The sequence below is a fragment of the Haliotis rufescens genome, unplaced genomic scaffold, assembly GCF_023055435.1.
Source record: "Haliotis rufescens isolate VD_foot unplaced genomic scaffold, xgHalRufe1.0.p SCAF_6, whole genome shotgun sequence".
Lineage (NCBI taxonomy): Eukaryota > Metazoa > Mollusca > Gastropoda > Lepetellida > Haliotidae > Haliotis > Haliotis rufescens.
In genome coordinates this window covers 30,546,593-30,565,783 of record NW_025964334.1, presented here as the reverse complement: position 1 = coordinate 30,565,783, position 19,191 = coordinate 30,546,593, and the positions used below count along the sequence as shown (strand labels likewise).

Below are 19,191 nucleotides of genomic sequence, written 5' to 3'. Positions count from 1 at the left end.
TCACAATGTATTGCAGACCATTGTGACATCCTCGGTTACCCAGACATCACAATTAAATGACATCACTAATCTCTCTGCAACTAGCTGTCAGCTGTCCTTTTTACATTCAAGACACTACATATTACTGTTTACAAACTTAAAAAAAAGCCATCAGAGAATGACAAATCCCCCTGGGCCCAACAAATTCTAAAGAACAAATCATCTGAGTATTACTTGATGTGAGAATTTCTATCTAATCTGCCTGTCGGTATACAGTGTGTACAAGAGTAGTTATTGAGCTATGAAAAAGATACTATGGAATTGGGATTCAGACTTTTGTATTTCTAACTAGAGTACACACCAATATGGACAGAGTCAAATTCAAACTTGTTGGCATAGAAATGGAAAAAAATATAAATTTTAAAAATCCCTAAATAGCAAAAAGCACCAGTTGACAACCTGGTTTTGTGTGTGCACAGTTTCAAGAAAGAATACCTTTTAGTTTTAGAGATATGGTCTGGACAAACACACCACAATGAAAAGACATGCCTCTGAGTTCTAAATTATTACTGACTCCTATTGATATCTTTGATATCCACTGACACTCAGGTGAGATTCTCTTTGTATCGTTCCAGCCCTACTTACTGCAGACAAGACATTTCTTGTGGAACTTCTTCCCCAGTGCTCTTGCCTCTTCAGCGAAGTAAACTGCTTGCTTACATCGGGGGCACTGTTCAGTTCCACCAAATTTGGGCCGCCCATCAGTTGAAGCAGCGGACCCCCCACCACTAGACATTAGAACAGGTTCAATCAGCAAATCAGATTGAAAACACAGCCACACCATGCAATAATCAGCTTAATATACATAGGAATAAGTTTATCATCCAAAACTGGCTCCCACAGGAGATATCGCTTGGATGAGATCAAGCGATATCTACACTGTAGATTATGATATCGCTGCAATGAAATTACATCACAATGCTTTGCAGACCATTGTGACGTCACTGGTTACCATGACGTCACAATCAAATGACATCACTAATGGCTCTGCTACTGAAGCTGTTTGCAGTACTTTTTACACTGAAGACACGGCTAATTACTGTCTACAAATTGAAAAAGTTGAAAGAATGATGTTGGATGATAAATAAAATCTCACCCTTGTGTCTTTTGATATCAAATATATCAACTCTCGTTGATAAAAGTGGCAAAGCCTCGGAATGTTTCCACTTTTATCAACTAGTGTTGATATATTTGATATCAAAAGACACTCGGGTGAGATTCTCTACTTAAAACAAAAAAATTATTGAAGAATGTTAATCATGATATCGAATTACAACATATTGCTTAACATGGGCACCCCACTCAAGACATAGTACTGACTCCAAGCCAACCAGTCCTTGTCTTATCTCCAGGCAAGGAAACAACAAGCCTTTTGATATGACACAGCAAGGGTTCTCAAACCACCAACCTACTGCAGAGGCTCTATCCACCAGACCACAAAACATTTCCGATTGAAATTTATTATATACGCACACATTTATAATCATCTGGCTGCAGTTCAGTCCTCAACAGGTAAATTCTGAATTGTTCTGCAAAATATAGTCATTCCACTGCCAAGAATAAACTCTGCAATTACCTCCGAACTTGGCTGCTCTTGCCATACTCTGTAGAGAGTCCTGCCCCCCCTGCAGCAAAGCCGTACCCCTTTGGGCCAAAGTTCTTGCTGTAGCAGGATCGACAGAACAAGCTGCCGTCATGGTCGTTCACGGATGTACTGTCCAGCAGCTTGTTACACTTGCCTGAAACATTCAGTAAATTATTCTTTGAAACCACCAACCCGTTGCTGGGATTATGTATCACCCGATGAATGAGTAAGCATATACTCCAAAACATTGTGTTCCTCATAATAAAGAAGTTGACATCCATAAATTCTCTTCCTTAAGGTGAACATGATAAAAAGGTTTATTTTTTTTATTTCACCTGTCCTCGATGAAACTAACCCCTCATGGATGGTGGGTAGGACATTATTTACAAGTTTGTATGCAATGGAGTTCAGAAATATACATAAAACTATAAACATGATAAAATAGCTACAAACTGCTGACAAACCAAGAATATTAATCAGGCCGAAACAGGTTTAAGACCCATGATCAAAATGATCATAGAACATCATCTGTTAACAGCAACTTTCATAATCAAGACTTCATAGGTTTGTATGCACTACATTCCTTTATCACCCGTCAATGTATATGACTACCTTCGGTGTAGTTGCTATTTATAACCAACGAATCAAGCCACAGTATGGTTCCAGCAAGAGGTGAGGTAAAATGTGGTCTAACGTCGTGTCAAAGATTATTGCACTTATACAGCGACCCTCATGCATGTGTGTGTGTGTTTGGCTGCTAGTACAGACTGCTGCTGATTCATAGTGCCAGCCCACTGAGCATAGATACCATGCCGCAGTTTAACATCAATACCCCACTCAGACACAGTATACTGACTCCGAGCCGACCATTCCTCGTTTCTGCTCCTTAATGCCGAGCACCAGACACTGTAACAACAAGTACCATCTTTTAACATCTCTTGGTATGAAGTGGTCGGGGATCGAACCCAAGACCTTCAGCTCTTTCAGGCAGACGCTCTATCCACTACACCACTGACTGACAAGGAAGTACAGAAATTTAACTGATGAAAGTTAACACAAATATACAATAATAACCACGGACCAGATCCGTATATGGTCTCTGAATATAATAATAAATCAAAGGCCGAGAATATATTAACAAAACAGTATATCACACTGTGACAAAAGTGTGCATTTTTTAAAGTTGTAATCTCGTAGTACTTCCATGGATTCATGAGAATTACCATCTTTTAACATCGTTTGATATGACATGGCCTGAGATCTAACCCCTGACCTTCCGCTCTCCTGGCAGACACTCTACCACTAGACCACATAGGCTGTCGGTTCCAGCAAGAGGGAAACCATCAAATGGTCAGACCAATGAGCACTCACATTACATCCCCATGATCACACATACAGCAACATGTCGTGTGCAACATGCTGCAGCTTTACGGCCAACTGCTCTCCACATTGCTTTATTAGAACTAGAAGGCAAAAGCAAAGTTCACACCGAAATTATGCACAGAGTAGGGCTAATTTGCATGTCCTAACCATGCTATTTCACTCCTTGACATAAAATAAGTACATGCGTTAATATTATACCAATTTTGGCTGTATGTATTCATGGGTGATCAAAGAACTAGTGAAAACAAACCCATTTAGTACTGTTACTGAGCAGCAAACTGGGGGGTGGGGGTGGGGGTGGAGGTGGAGGTGGAGGTGGAGGTGGAGGTGGGAGTGTAATGGGAATGAGAATTCATCGAGAAAAGAACAATTTGTCCCAAAAAATTCTTTAAAAAATAATAATGCTTCAGACTGTTAAATAAAACAATTTTGCATGCCACAAAAATTACATTGTTGCAAGGTGTTTTTCTTTAAAAGCAAATCAGGCTCATATGTCATAAAAATGTTAAATCTCAAATTCTCAATACAAAATCCAAGGCCCTCCAAACATTCAAATGGTTGGTTCCTATATCATGTGTATATGACTTACTGCATTTCAAACAGAGTTTATGGAATGTCTTCCCAATTGCTTTCAGTTCCTCTGCAAAGTACACAGACTTGCTGCACACAGGGCACTTCTGGGCCATCTTGAATCTGCAGATAAGTCATCAATGTCAGTGTTATCATGGTTATAACAAGTTGAACATTTTCAATCCATTTAAGTTAAAAAATCATCATATTTTTATTGTCATAACTGTATAGAAAACTGAAGCATGGTAGTTTTGTGGCCATGATGACAAACTAGTTTCCCGCAAAGTTAGTAAACCACTCTGGCATTTCCTAAGTGCAGTTAAGAATTCCAAATTCATGTTGTCACAATAGGTTCCAGTACTGATGTACATATGGAAAAAGATGACTTGTCAGGGGCGTTCAATTAGTATACCCGACTTGCCCAACACGTGAAACTAAAGTGCCTGACAAGTAGGAAAAATAATTTAGTTGCCCTCAGGCAAGTATGAAAATCGGCAGTATTAACTTTCAAATTTAGAACAAACACTATTGTATGGTTTGTCAACTTCAGATAAAGTACCCAACTGGACATTTTTCTCTTCTACACATCTTTATCAGCTGTTGCTTCAGTTAACAAAGTTTTATTGTTAATACTAAAGTTTTCTTCTTTTCTATAATTTAGCAGGGCAAGCTGAAAATCGGGCTAGGCAAGTAGAATTAGGAAATTTTGATATTTGAAGTTTGAACACCCCTGCAGTTGTACTTCACTGGTAACAGGACCAATAATGAAACTTTCCTCAATCATAGTCATGCTTAGTTTTTACCATGTGTTTACATGATTGTTTTCTTGTCTTACATTCTTACATGAAAGCAATGTCAAAATACAATGCTACAATACCTCTGAATTTAAGAAAATGAGAAATCTTAATAGAAAATAAAAAACCGAGGTAATTTTGGACACCGAGGGCACTTTTAACCTTCCCAAAATTTATTGCTTCGGAAGAAGGCTTACTTTGGAAACCAGATAAATCCCAGATTTTTACCATGTTGACCGTTACCATGGTTACTGTCCAACTGCTGCTATCAGTGCAGTAATTTAAAGCTCAGTGGTAATCATTTTGTAATAAAGTATTTGAGCATGTTGAGTAATTGATGACATTACCATGATAGACATGACACATATATAGACTGTTGACAGACATGATAGGGAAATGCTATTTGATTTGATCTTTCAGCTTACAGTATTTTTTGGAAGTTCTTATTTTACTAAAATTGGAGGTATTTTAACATTGCATCAAATGCAATGTTGTAAAATTAAGAATGAAAGCCTCTTCCTCTTTATTGGTCCTGTTACCATGGTTACTAGTGGAATATACAAGTTTACCTCTTCATGCTCTACAAAGCCATAACACTTATAGTTTATAACAACATCATGTATTTTAACATAAATTGGGAAATGTTTAATTCCAAATTGGGAATTTTAACTGACATTTGCTGCAGACCTGGGGTCGAATATCAGACTCTGAGCAGGTCTAGCAAATTCCTGAAAACATTCTGTCCTATGGAACCAATTAATGGCTCTCTGGTTGAAAACTGGGACTTATATAGTTGTACTATCCATATCAACTTGATATGATAACGTTATCAGGATATTATGGCATCTCCTGAAGGGATGTATAAAACATGTCAGCTGTGGACCCTCCTACTGTGTCCAGGACTCCCACAAACACATCACAACACTACTGAAGGAATCTGAGGCAAAATTCTTTGAATTCCATGACAGATTTTGCTCAAATCTGCAAGCACTGGATTTCGTCACAGACTCAAAATTATTAAAATAACTTGTTAAGTGTTACCATGGTTATATAAACAAAAGTGTCTATCTAGCAATTTAAACCGAAGGCCTGGGGCATAAAAGTTTACCCAAATTTGGAATTGTTTAAGAGTCCATATTTTCTTAAATTCATAGGTATTTCAACATTGCTTGTTGTTTCTCTTATGCTTATAGGTTATCAGAGAAATAAAAGTCGCCTTTGCTAAAAACATAAGAACATGAATAACATGGAAATGATGCAGCAATGTAATTTTGATATATATAGACTTAAAAGTATCTTATATATTAATTAATGATAAAATTAATTAGTCTTTAGGTGTATAGATTTAAATGAAATTAAATTATGTAGACCTGCAGCTAAACAATTTAATGCCAGATTATAAACTTGGCTGATCCATAATATGTTTCCAATTGTATTTCAGCTTTTTCATTGTCCATCTTAACCATGCAGTTTGATATTTCAAGCATGACTGCATGTTATGACTGTTGCACAAGCTGTGGTTTTTGCTATCGACTTTCTTTCACATCTGTCATGATTTTATACAAAGTAACTCTATGTGTGAAAGTATTGAGGTGGGGTGAAATGGGGTTTAACGTCACGTCCAAGATAATTGCACTTATATAGCGACATGCATACACGTGTGTGTGTGTTTGTGTGTGTGTGGCTGCTTGTACTAGTCCAGACTGATGCCAATTTATAGTGCCAGCCCACTGAGTTACACATCAATACCCCACTCAGACACAGTATACTGACTCCGAGCACACCAGTACTTGTTTTAGCCCCTTATTGTCGAGCGCCAAACAGCTTAACAACAAGTACCACATATAAAAGTCTTTGGGTATGATGTGACCAGGGATTGAACCATGGACCTTCCGTTCCCGGGCGGACGCTCTACCACTAGACCACGGAGGCGGCCGTGAAAGTATTGACCAAACAAAACAAATAATTCTTGAGTTGTTTTGTCCAAGGTTGTTTTGCCAAGATTTTTGATTCTGCAGATGATTCTGTAAGATTTGTCACAATTAAACTGTAAAATATTTCAGCATGTGCAGGGACCGTTATACATTAAACATGATAGACGGTTAGGTGAAATTGGCTTTGCGTTCAAGATACAGAGATACATGGCATCAAACTTTTGGACTCATTTTCTGCAAAGTCCCATTTTCAGACTTATAACTGTTTATGTAATAATTTCGTTTTTTAGACATAATGCCTGATTAACTGAACGTAGACATGTATGCTGAATTGTTTTGAAATAATTATTTTCTTACATTACAAACTAACAAGAGAAAAATAATATATTTTTGTACCGTCCTCACACATGGCGACTTTTACGGAAGTAAGTTGACAAACGTCTTTCTTAATGACGTCACAGCACAATTGTATCCTAGCACCCTATCCTGGTGGGTGACAATTACTGTTTTTAAATAAGGCTGCATGATAAACTTCCAGTAAAGAATCAAATCTAGATCAGAAAAGCCAGTGATTACACATGTGAAAGGAAAGATGTTATCTCTGGAGCACACAAAGGTGTACAACAGACTGATTAGTTTGTCACCATGATCAAAGTTGAGATTGAAATTAATAATGAAAAGCCTTAAATGCTGTATCTGAAATACTGGCCATACAATCACATTTATAATATAATCAGGGTTTTACCACGACCATGATGACTGACCCCTAATGATTAATTTTAAGGGTCCTTGTAGGCAGTATGAGGGTCCTGTAAAGTAGTGAAATGGTGTAGTGTACTGTATGTTTTGATATTTACATTACGCCTGGAATGAATAAATGATCAAGTGGACTGTGGTCACGGTTGTGACCGACACCCATAACTGCGCTTGATGTGCTGTAGGTATAGTGAATATTATTGTGCATCCGCAGTATATTCTTTTTCTGCATTCATTCTCTACATTTGTCCATACTGGACGCACATTGGTGTGTCACGTAAACCCTAAATCATGTAAATGAATACTATAGCAGCTGGTATACTAGCGTTGCTGTTGCCAATATATTTGTTTCACACAACTGAAATCATAGCTGGCATTTTGATATTCTAATGATCAACTACAAACCATTTGACAAGTTACAACTCCTTTACAAAATAATCATCAGAGAGTATTTCTCCTCTAGAAAAATTGGTCATGTTGGTCAGCTGTGGTCAAAGCCGCAATGGCTGTACGTGAATAGAATCTTTGACAATATGCTGTTGACTGTTCTGTCCAGGGTCAAACAAAGGTTTGCCTGTGGTCAGCAAGGACATTCTAGCTTTAGTTAAGTAGATGAAGATGTGAATGTCAGAGGGCGAGAACTATACCTGGGCCCACAACAAATTCACAGTTAGAGGTTATTCTACGAGTGGGTAGACATTCCTGCTTTCTGTATGTGCTAAATGGAATGGGGAAACTTTGATAAGACTTCTGGGAGGAAATGTCCTGGTGCTGGAAGAATAGCATTAACATGTGTTGTGGACATGGTAGACTGTTCAAAATTAAAGGGGGTCAGGGCTGTTGAGGTTTGCAATGTATTTGAACATTAGCATGCCATACATGATAAATCTTCAACTTTAAAAATAGGATTTTGACCATGATGAAAAGTCCCCATTACTTTCAGACTTCATTCACAACACTATCAGACAATAGGCATGACAGGGGATGTGAAAGAATAATTTCTAACATCATGATCATGTACAAAAATAATAGCTTACTAAAATAATGACGTAGTACTTGTTGGTCATGTTAGCATGGTTAGTTGCTAAACATGATAAAGGTAGCTTTCAACATTTTTATTAGTTTCATAGTTTCTCATTTTAAAGTTTTTTGGACAACAATGTAAAATCAACAAACACATGATTTATCATGATCGTCTATTGAACATGTTGAATATTGAAAATAGTATGCATCCTTTTCTTAAGTTCTAATTTGAAAAGGTATTTTCAAATTTCAATAAATGCAATAATGTAATATTAAGCATTACACATGTTAAGGCTGTTCCTCTATTATGTTTATTAGTCCTGCTTTAAGCGAAAAACATTTCCCCTCGACCAAGCCATGACATTAATTACAGCTGTATTAACAGGGAGCAGGAAATTAATAATTTCCATTTGGAAACTTTTACAGACATTTGTTGCATACTGAATATTGGCCACTCAGTACCATTTCATTGTATCACTATTCCAATATTTCTGTTATTCTATCACAGTTCTGGCACATAAATTGTAAACAATAACTGGCATTGTTACTGTCGGATAATGTTACAACATAGTTGAGATACCTGATCTGCATATTGTGTGACAAGGGCATCAGGCTACAGATTGTACAACAAAGTTCTACCACAAAAGCCACACATGATGGGATAAAGGAACTGCTCTGTTTACTCATACAATATCATGTGCCTAACAGGATTAGTAGGTTTTTTGTGTGTGTGTGTCTTCTTAGTCAAAAAGAATTTGTGGTTCTGCTATGGTGAAAATATACATTTGTTTTGCAGGGCGTCAGTACTTATTCATGTAATTGTATAGGCTGTGCATTTTTTTGTGGTCTTGCATAACCATGATAACATGTATTCCTACATATATCTTGCTTTGAACACTTGTTGATCATATTCAGATTTATGTAATCATGTACTGGAAACCATTTTTAAGTCTCTAGTCAGAGACTTGTAAAATAAGACAAAATTACATAACCTTGTGGGCTACCACTTTTAACACGCAGATGACAACTCTGATCATTTTTGGGACTAGCGAAATTACAAGGTAATTTTTATACCCCTGCCATGTGACCCATTAAATGTGAAAATGCTCCCATTGGATTCCGGGTTAGAATATTAGAACCCTTGCAACGTATTCTTGTACAAGGCGAGGATTGGCTGGGTTAGGCTCCTGCAGCAACTTGGTTCATCATGTTCATTGTGTGTCATCATACCCTGATTGCATGGGATGTTCAGAGCTCCATATAACATTTGGGGCAATTGAGTTTTTACTCGACGGTTTCTATTTTAATTGGTTTATTACATTTGTCATCAGGTGACCAATATTTTTTCACTCATCTATTCATAACTCTTTGGGTTTTTTCCAAAAATGAGTATAAACATTTTGAGATTTAAAAAAAAATGAAATAATGTTTTAGATGTATATAACGGTTCTAAATACAGGCTTGAATCTAAAAGTAAATTAGCTCGTAAATGTGTTTTGGAAATAAGCTCCGTTGTATGCACGCTGAAAAAGCTTCATTGAAAAAGCGTGCTGCTTTTATACATTTGAGTTTTTCCTAAAATACATGTGTTTGTGTATGCAAGTTAATTTAAAGTAATTGAGTTTTGAATATTTGGGGGGGGGGGGGGGGGGGATTACGCAGCTTATCTGTAGCTCTGGATGTTGCTCATAATATCAATCACAGGATTGTCTGGTCCATATCAACATATTATTAACAGGCCCTGGTCTGAGTGCAGGCACTAAACAACAAACAAACCTGTGATGGACCATGTGTTAGAAATATGGGGCTAAGGGAACCATATGACATTTCTCGGAAATGGAGGGTCATTTATTTTTAGGGTTATGACTAAGGGTTTATGGCTTAACCTGCTGATTGCATTTATAGCTGCCGAACTTTGCGATATGTCAGTGATACTTTTTTCACTGACACTTATAGGATTTTTACACTGTTTACATTCACATTTATTCACTTGTTCTGAATTATTATCATGACTAGAATATGTGTTATGGCTTCATGACTGCAAGTGCAAATCTGTTGATGACCTTAAATTGAAACTCACTAACTCATTATCATGATTAATAGAAGTAGAATATGAAACATATGAGTGTTTTTTGGATGGGCTTCTGAGTTCAAAGTTCTCAAGTTCTGAAACTGGGATTACAATGGCAAATAATATGTCCTAGTATATGCATATAGTATATGCCTGTATATGCCTGTGATACAGTTCAACATAACCTTGATAACTTTTTAAAGTAAAGATCATCTTGTCAAAACATTATATATACATACATTATTCACTCTGATAAGTGTCCTGCTCCAATATGTGCCCATAAGCAACTTCCTGACCAGTCTGTAAGTAATCTTATATAAGCGCCTCCAACCAAGACAGAAAATTTACATGGCAGTCCATATTTTCTGGAGTATGTTACAGACATTGTTTTACAGATAACATCAGTGCAGATGGGGTGTATTATTGCACAGAAACTATTATCGAAAAAGTTTTAGTTTCATCAACATCTGAACTAAGTTCGTTCCCTACTGATAGCTCTCTGAAAACAAATTAAACTTGTATAATTTTCAAAGCAGCTGGGGTGCATATTAACATGTATACAGTATGTTTTCTTAAAATAATATATATTACATGCATGACCAGGGTTTCAGCTCTGTTAATTGTCTAGTAAATTAACTGACAGTCAATGAAAAAGAATGTCCCATCAAAAGTTGGGGAAAAAAAATAAATGTCCTATTAATATCATAAATGTGTTTCTAACAAAAGAATTACTATAATTTTTCTGCTATGACATCATATACGCTGATCAAAATGCATAATTCACACACAATTCCATGGCTGAATAGATCCGTTACAATTCCTAACAAAAGTTTCATGTAAGTACGGTGTTCAGCGGTTCTGTCTAAAGTAAATTTCTCAATTAAAATTTAACAAATTACTAATCAAGTCCACAATCTCCCATGATATGTACCACGTCCACTGCATATCATCCACTGTCATGATAAGTCAAGCATGTAATCGCCTATTACGGAGTGACGACCAAATGTAGCGGAACTACTTTAGTACTTATACATCATGGTGTCTATATTTCAAATATTTGACACGGAAGTGCCGAGCGGATATCGTGTCAACAAGATTTACCTGTATTGATGTTGCTATCGACAATCGTACTTCCCGCGTAAGATGTGGAATTGAGCAGGCTGTAGTGAATCACCTGTTTTCAGCTCACGTTTAGAATGTTCCTGGCAGACTGTCCAAGTCAACAATTACAGGTGCACCTTCGGAACACAACACCGCGCGCGCCCGATCCTCGCGAGAAGATTTAACACTTTGCACACGGCACTCTGCGAAAGCAACTGACTGGGACAAGCTCCATTGTCTTGTGTGGTAGATAAATCCCATTTTCTGTATCGACACGTCTTTCGTTATTGACACGGCTATATATGGGTCGATGTGTGCTTTCTTTAGACAACAATTAAGGATTTACATATGTACAAATACATAATCCCAACAGGTGCGCGACAATTTGAGTGACTAGTTCTTTGGGTATTTCACGCTTGCGCACTGCAAAGCACTAAAGATAAATAATAGTCGTACAAAAGACGTATATAGATCTATATACGTCTTTGGTCTAACCTATCTAACTAAAGAAAACGCGGAGAACATTCCCGAACTCAATATATGTCCGGGAAAGTGTATTTTAAGCGTCAAAAGCAACAATTGTACTAAAAATAATAATAAATGATTTCGACTGTAATAATGTATTGGTGTTTGTAATGACGTAACACTTCACCCAGTAGATCTAGTACATCCATCCATAAAAATATGTTGCAGACATAAACTTGAAAAAAATATGATGTAAGTCTGTCACAACTTCTGCAAATCTGTTTCTCAGTTCGCCGAGGGATATAAATTTCGGGTATAAATATATCGCACAGAATATGCATTTGATCTGTTATACAATACATTACATATTACAATATAAATACGTATATAATATCACTTGACGTGATGGTGTTTTATTATATATCTATACTTTTCAAATGCCATATTTATATAATGTACGTGAGAATCAATAAAAGATTGGCAAAGAGGCCGAGCCTATATAAATGCCTTTTATGCAATTGAGTTGTGTGACACATACATAGGTTTGCTTAACTGCAAGGGGCCTTGAGTGTGGCTGGGTCACGGCACGACTGAATTGGTTTTTTTACGTCAGTCAGTAATATTCCAGCTTCTGATCACTGCGGCCTAAAGATATAAATGCTCGAATCTAGGCCAGACAAACAGGTGGGTGACTGCATGGGCACAAATCTACATCATCAACCAAGACACATGCATTGTAAACACCCGTTCTTGACCGGTCAGTTCAAAGGACAACCATGGGTACTGGGACCTATTCTGAACCGGATACCCACTCACACTGACAGTTACTATGACTGTACCCCCGTGGAATTTCGGGTGAGAATAGGTACTAAGCAATCTAAGCCGGCCGTAAGAGGCGACCAAATAGATCGGATGGTCATGCTCGGTAGCTTGGTGTCATACCCCGACGGCGTGGATCGTTGCTTACAATATCAAGGACCTAGATTTTTTAAATAGAAAACAGTTTTATTTGAATCAAGTTGGGGACAGGGACACTGTAGGGGAATCATCCTCGAGTATCCAGGGTCTTATATTATACGATAAGTACCCTGCATGGAACTCCTCCCGCCACCATAGCTTCGTTTCAACAGTGGATCTCCACCTCCATCGCCCCTAACCCGTAGGACTGCCTCCGTGGTCTAGTGGATAGAGCGTCTGCTAAAAGAGCGGAAGGTTGATGGTTCGATGCCTGGACAAGTCTACCCAAAAGATGGTATTTGTTGTTTCCCCGTCTAGCATTCGGCATTGAGGAGATACAAAAAGGGTTGGTCGGCTCGGAGACAGTATACTGTGTGTCTGAGGTATCCATGTTAAAGCGCTGATACTTGGAGCTGGCACTATTAAACTGGCATGTATCGGGACTAGCACACGCACACGTGAATGCGCGTTCGTGGCTATATAAGTGCAGTAATCTTGAACGCGACTTTAAACCCCAGTTCACCTGGCCTCCTAATTCGTGAGGATCCCTGATAAATAATAGGTCCCCAGCAACCTGTGCTGGTCGTAACAGGCGACATCATTGATCGGGTGGTCATTTTCGGTGACTTGGTTGAAATTTTACATGTCATCGTATCCCAATTGCGTGGATCAGTGTCAGTCACTGTGTTTAACATCGTTTGTTTTATCTATCTATTTATCTATCTTATAATATTACCTTCCACGAAAGATGGTAAAATTCTCCATTGGTATGGCTAGAAGAGTTATCTCCCTTCGACCGCAACTTTCCTCTTCAGATGTGAATGGATGTGTGATATATTCTGATGCTCAATTTGTTTATGTTTCGGAAGTGATCGCACAACCACTGATTTTGATTCTCCACTTAAAAGCCAAAACATGTACCAACGCAAATGTCTTTGGTTAAGGAACACATCTGAGATTAAGGCTAATTATATATTGGCGGTAAAGTACACGTCAGGAATAACGTGTGGTCCTAATTCCGCCTAAGTCAACAAGGAAATGTATGTTTTATCCACGTGAGCGAAATTGCCTAGAAATACATCAGTCCTCTGTAGATCGGAAGGACGTCATCATGAGATCTTCCGCCAACCATAGAAAGCCGTTGGTTTTAAGCATTAACATGTAGCCCCCATTCATCAGAATTGTACTTTTCTTCGAACTTCTAACATTTACAACTGTTCAGCAATTTAAGATTATCCCAACAAGCAGTAGCATCACATATCTGGTTATCAGTGACTTTTTAAACTTAATTGCTCGGAAACCAACAAGAGAGCAACAAGATTGTAGTAATAAATATGTATCTATTTTCTTAATAAGGGACGTCATATAGTCATTAAGATTTGATCAGGCCCTATATCATCATCATCATCATCATCATCATCATCATAACAGACCCGTAAAGATCCGGGGTAGAATAGGTCTTCAGTAACCCATGCTTGCCGTAAATGGCGACTATGCTTGTCATTAGAGGCGACTAACGAGATCGGGTGGTCAGGCTCGCTGACTTGGTTAATGCATGTCGTTGTATCCCATTTGTGTGGATCGATGCTTATGATATCAATCACTGGATTGTCTGGTCCAGACTCGATTATTTATAGACCGCCGTCACATACCTGGAATATTGCTGAGTGCGGCGTTTATAACATAAACGATATCTTACATTAAGCTTTAAACCTTAAACTCTCAAACTGCACCAACAAATATTGAACCTGATTTGACGCATTTTTTTTGTTATAAAATAATCGATTTCGAGAGAATCTTATGGCCTTTCATGGGCATACCAGTGACGCGAAATAAACCATGCTATGGATTTTGCTCCTTGTCTGATGCATTGTTTGAAGTGATTGTTGACGATCCAATCAGAGCAACAGATAAGCTTTACTTGCTTGGTCACTTTTATCAATATTTTGCATATATGCAGCGTATACGTTAATACAAAGTGCTGAAACTGATGATCGTTTTAAAAAAAGTTGGGCCGATTACCTGATGCCGAATTCACTAATGCCCATAATCCCAGTATCTCAATATATACGGAAGTACTGCAAGGTTTAAAAAGGGCATTGAGAACGAGCCAAACATACTGTCTACATTCCTTTTGACCACAAATCTGTTATTTAACCACGTTGCGGGAAACGTAAAGGAAATGGCAATCGTTCGAAAATGTAAATTTAAAATTATTGTTTATCTTGAAGTGGCTTTAATATAACTCGCGTGAGTTAGTCTTTTTACAGTATCTCAGTTATATCACAGAGTGGTAGTTTGTGAATGAGAAGCACGTGGTGATACAGGTTGTCATTATAAGTGAATCTGTATTGGCAAGGAAATGTGTTAGCCTGATCCCTGTATTTGTTTGTTTGTTGTTTAACGCCGCACTCAGCAATATTCCAGCTATGTGACGGCGGTCTGTAAATAATTGAGTATGGACCAGACAATCCAGTGATTGACATCATGAGCATCGATCTACGCAATTGGGATACGATGACATGCATCAACCAAGTCAGCTAGCCTGACTACCCTATCCCGTTAGTCGCTTCTTACGACAAGAATAATTGCCTTTTACGGCAAGCATGGGTTGCTGAAGACCTATTCTACCCCGGATCTTCACGAGTACTGATCCCAATACAAAGTTCTTGCATGCGTGTGTTCTTGGGGTGAATGTGTTTATGCAGTGAATCCGCATGTTCAGTTAGCCCTGATATACTCCGTCAGGGAAACTCTGAGCTGATTGATAAGATATACGTTGATTAATGTTTTATCTTTTATCAACCGAAAAGACACCACATAAACACAAAACAGCAGAAAAAACACGAAACGGAACACAAGGACACAAAACAAAGCACAATAATACATAACTTACGAACGAAACCAAAGCAAAATACGACATCAAGCTACACACGCATACAATTAGAACAAGCCTAGACAGATCCTAGATTCTGGAGTTATGTGTATCACATCGTGGACTCTCCGTCATTTACGAGTAACTATATCATGTAAATATTGACTTACCTGTAGTTTCTCGGCATCCCTGGTGGCGAAACGTGTCGTATGAGGTTTCAACTTCAAGTTTATAATGTGAAATGATTACTCGAGTTATTTGAAGTTTAAATGTGAAGAAGGAACTAAATCATGCACACTAGGGTTTTGTTTCATAGAATGACACGCCGTGTTTCCGGGTTAGGGGAAGCCGAAATAGAAAGTGGAAGTTATTGCTTAGAACACTGCGCTGGACAAGTGTGAGTTAGTACGCCGCTTTCAGCAGTATTCCAGGAATATCACAGCTGGGGTCATCAGTAACGGGTTTCACACATTGTACCCATGTGGGGAATCTAACGTTCGGTGAGACGAGCGAACGCTTTAACCACTAGGCCACCCCACCGCCCTGGACAAGTAAGAAACATGTCAGTGTGGATCGACCAGTGTGTTCATGTTCATAATGTGACATTTTGTGCAGAATTGATACTTATTGGAGTTAAAGAGAGCATAAAACAGATTGACTTTTACTTAATACAAAATTCAATATTTATAGATGCAAATTCCAAAATACAAAACTTTATTTTCATGTTTATAAACAGGAAGATTTTTCACACAACATTGAAAAAGATATTTAATTCAAGACAAGTAATAAGCATAAGTTCTTTGGAGCTTGGATGCTGTATCATAAACTCTTCGAAAATGAGAAGCAGCTTTCACATTAATTTAGTTTTACACTTTTGACTTTAATGCTACAGACCATGTACCTTCCAGCACTGCAGTATAGCACATAAGCTTCAATAGTTTATGCATACGTGATGCTTGCAATATATTTGCATTACTGGAGTGAATGTGTGAGTGAGAAGTATGTTAATTTCTGTAAAAACGCTAAGACCTACAGATAAGTTGTGAAATTCTGCTACCCTAGGCGGGAGACTGTTGTGTGTAAAAAGAACGTTGAGACTTGCGTCTATTCACATTTGAAACTTATATGACTTGCAGAAGCTGTGGCTTTGTAATGGAAAAACACAACAAAACACAAAGCTGAATAGACTCGAACGTCAGGTGTCGGTATACATTTACTGCCTGAGTGAGTGAGTATGGTTTTATGCCGCGTAAGCAATATTCCAGCAATATTCCAGCAATGTCACGGCGGGGGACACCAGAAATGGGCTTCACACATTGTACCCATGTCGGGAATCAAACCGGGTCTTCAGTGTGGAGCTAACGCTTTAACCACTAGGCAACCCGACTGCCCTTACTACCTGGAAAGAAATTGAGAAATTGTATTGATATATTGAAAGTTATCTTTTATTTTAGATTAAAACTAATAAACGAGTAGCAGACAAGAAAAGTGTTGCTTGAATGTGTTATAATCCGGACTTGCTAATACTGCCCTCCCCAAATCTACATATGACAACCGCACCCCTGCCCCCACCCCAATTAGTTTGTTATTAAACCGGAATATATGACAAACCATTGTAACAAAACCAGTTTCACATTACTGATTGTAGTCTGTCTAAATGCTTTACCTGAAGTCTCCTGCAGCCTGGTGGTCATGATTAAAACTATTAGTATAAAGCAATTTTAATTATATCAATCTATTGAAGATATATATTGGGTTGAAGCCAGCAGTATATGCATTGACAATACACTACTCAGCCATATTCCAGCTATATGGCAGCGGTCTGTGAATAACCAAGTCTGGACCAGACAGTCCAGTGATTGATATCATGAGCATCTATCTATGCAATTGTGATACGATGACATGCATCAACCAAGTCAGCAAGCCTGACCACCCGATCCCATTAGTTGCCTCTTATGACAAGCATAGTCGTCTTAATACATTACTGATGCCAGCATATCCATGCATTGGTCATGAAGACAAGACTGACACAATTCACTGATTATTTTTTAATTTTATGAACCTTCTCAACAAATAAACTTTTTTTTTCAATTATTTTGTGTGTGTAGTTTTATACAAATTTATATTATTACACAACCGTCCATGAGTGGATTGTTGTACACAGTTATAAGTAATATTCCATCAATATTCCGGAGGCAGCACCTGGGTATTAAGAGGCTTGTGTTCATCCATCCAACTATTTGTACACTATTTGTATAACTATTTGACCAGAATTGGCGAAGTCTGCCTTTCAACAAGGTAATTCAACACTGAATTTGAAATCTTAAGAAGAACAAAATGTTCAAAATGCAATAAGTTTATTTGATAGAAAATCACATGAAATGTACATTCAGCAATTTCTCGAAGGTTTATATGTATATCAATCTGAGATCATCTTGATGGCCATTCATGTAGATGACATAGGTCATCACAAACAATAGTTGTATAGCAATTTAGGTATTTACAAACTGGAACCATTTCACCTCAAACACAGCATTGTTTTCAAGCAGTATTTAACAATGTGAAAGGCTGAATACACTATCGACAAATTTTGTTAATGTTTGTTCTCTTACTAGGCAGTCAACATTATCCAGTTTTACCATTGTGGAATAATAGATAGACGGGTCTTGGTAAGACAAACCAGTGCTTGACATTATGAGCATCATCCCATGCTGTCAGGGTACAATGCCATGCCATCAACCATGTCAGCAATCCTAGCTCGATCATGAGTATGGACATAGTTCTTTGCTAGCATGTGATAAACACTATCCAATCATAAATATACATCCTAATCTCAAACAATGTTTTTTTTTGTCTGCAACAACCTGAAGAAACAGAAAATCATGCAAGAAACACATTGCGTTCATAAATAAATGATATACATAGCATATGATATACCATGTATATTTCTTATGACACCCTGCAAATGACACATGACATAACCCGTCCATAGATGACACAACCTGTACATCTCAATAACCAGCATTTGGCATATGCCCCACAGTACAGTCAATATATGATATGAGGAGTGAGTGAGTGAGTTGGATTCAATGCCGATTTGAACAGTATTTCAGTCATGTCAGAGCTTGACAGCTTGATTTGGGAGGCAAGCATGAGGTGATGCAGGTCGAGATGAAACCCCCAAGCACGTAGAAACATAACCCAGCCAAATCCAGGAAAGGGATGCAATTCTGCACAATGTATGGAAGCACCTTAGCACCATGTCCGACTGTGCCAGCATCAGCCCCACAACATGTTCTTATACCAATAAAGTTAAAGTATTCAATGCAACATCTGCATCCCTTCACCAGGAATAATTATTTAAAAATGCTATAAAACATTAAAAAATCCAATCTAAAGTATTAGCATTTTTTTGTAAGCAGTAGACATTTGTGTAGAAATAAGTAAATTGATGATGCAAGTGTCATAACATTAAATAAACATGTATATTATTAAGTAGATTAGGTAAACATACAAAAATGATATGAAATAAAACCCTGAAAACGAAATAGATGGGTTGTGATGGATATGTTACAATTAAAATCAATGATTTAATGCAAATTGCACAGAAGTATCACATAATAAGTCTCTCATACAAT

At 37.7% G+C, this 19,191-nt stretch overlaps 1 protein-coding gene across 2 annotated transcripts in view; it reads right to left on the bottom strand.

Annotated features, from left to right (window-relative positions):
- LOC124117766 (muscle LIM protein Mlp84B-like) overlaps positions 1 to 15,836 on the bottom strand; it is a 30,760-nt gene extending 14,924 nt beyond the window's left edge. Inside the window, exons 1-4 of one of the 2 annotated variants that reach the window (XM_046479770.2) lie at positions 15,724 to 15,836; positions 3,597 to 3,700; positions 1,616 to 1,778; positions 625 to 767 (exon numbers count right to left, since the gene is read on the bottom strand). In XM_046479770.2, the coding sequence (XP_046335726.2) occupies positions 625 to 767; positions 1,616 to 1,778; positions 3,597 to 3,700; positions 15,724 to 15,740 (427 nt within the window). In that variant the 5' untranslated portion in view covers positions 15,741 to 15,836. Of the gene's footprint in view, positions 1 to 624; positions 768 to 1,615; positions 1,779 to 3,596; positions 3,701 to 11,256; positions 11,650 to 15,723 lie in introns of those variants that run through there. The other variant, XM_046479771.2, reaches the window with a different exon arrangement.
- Between the last annotated feature and the right edge of the window lie 3,355 nt (positions 15,837 to 19,191).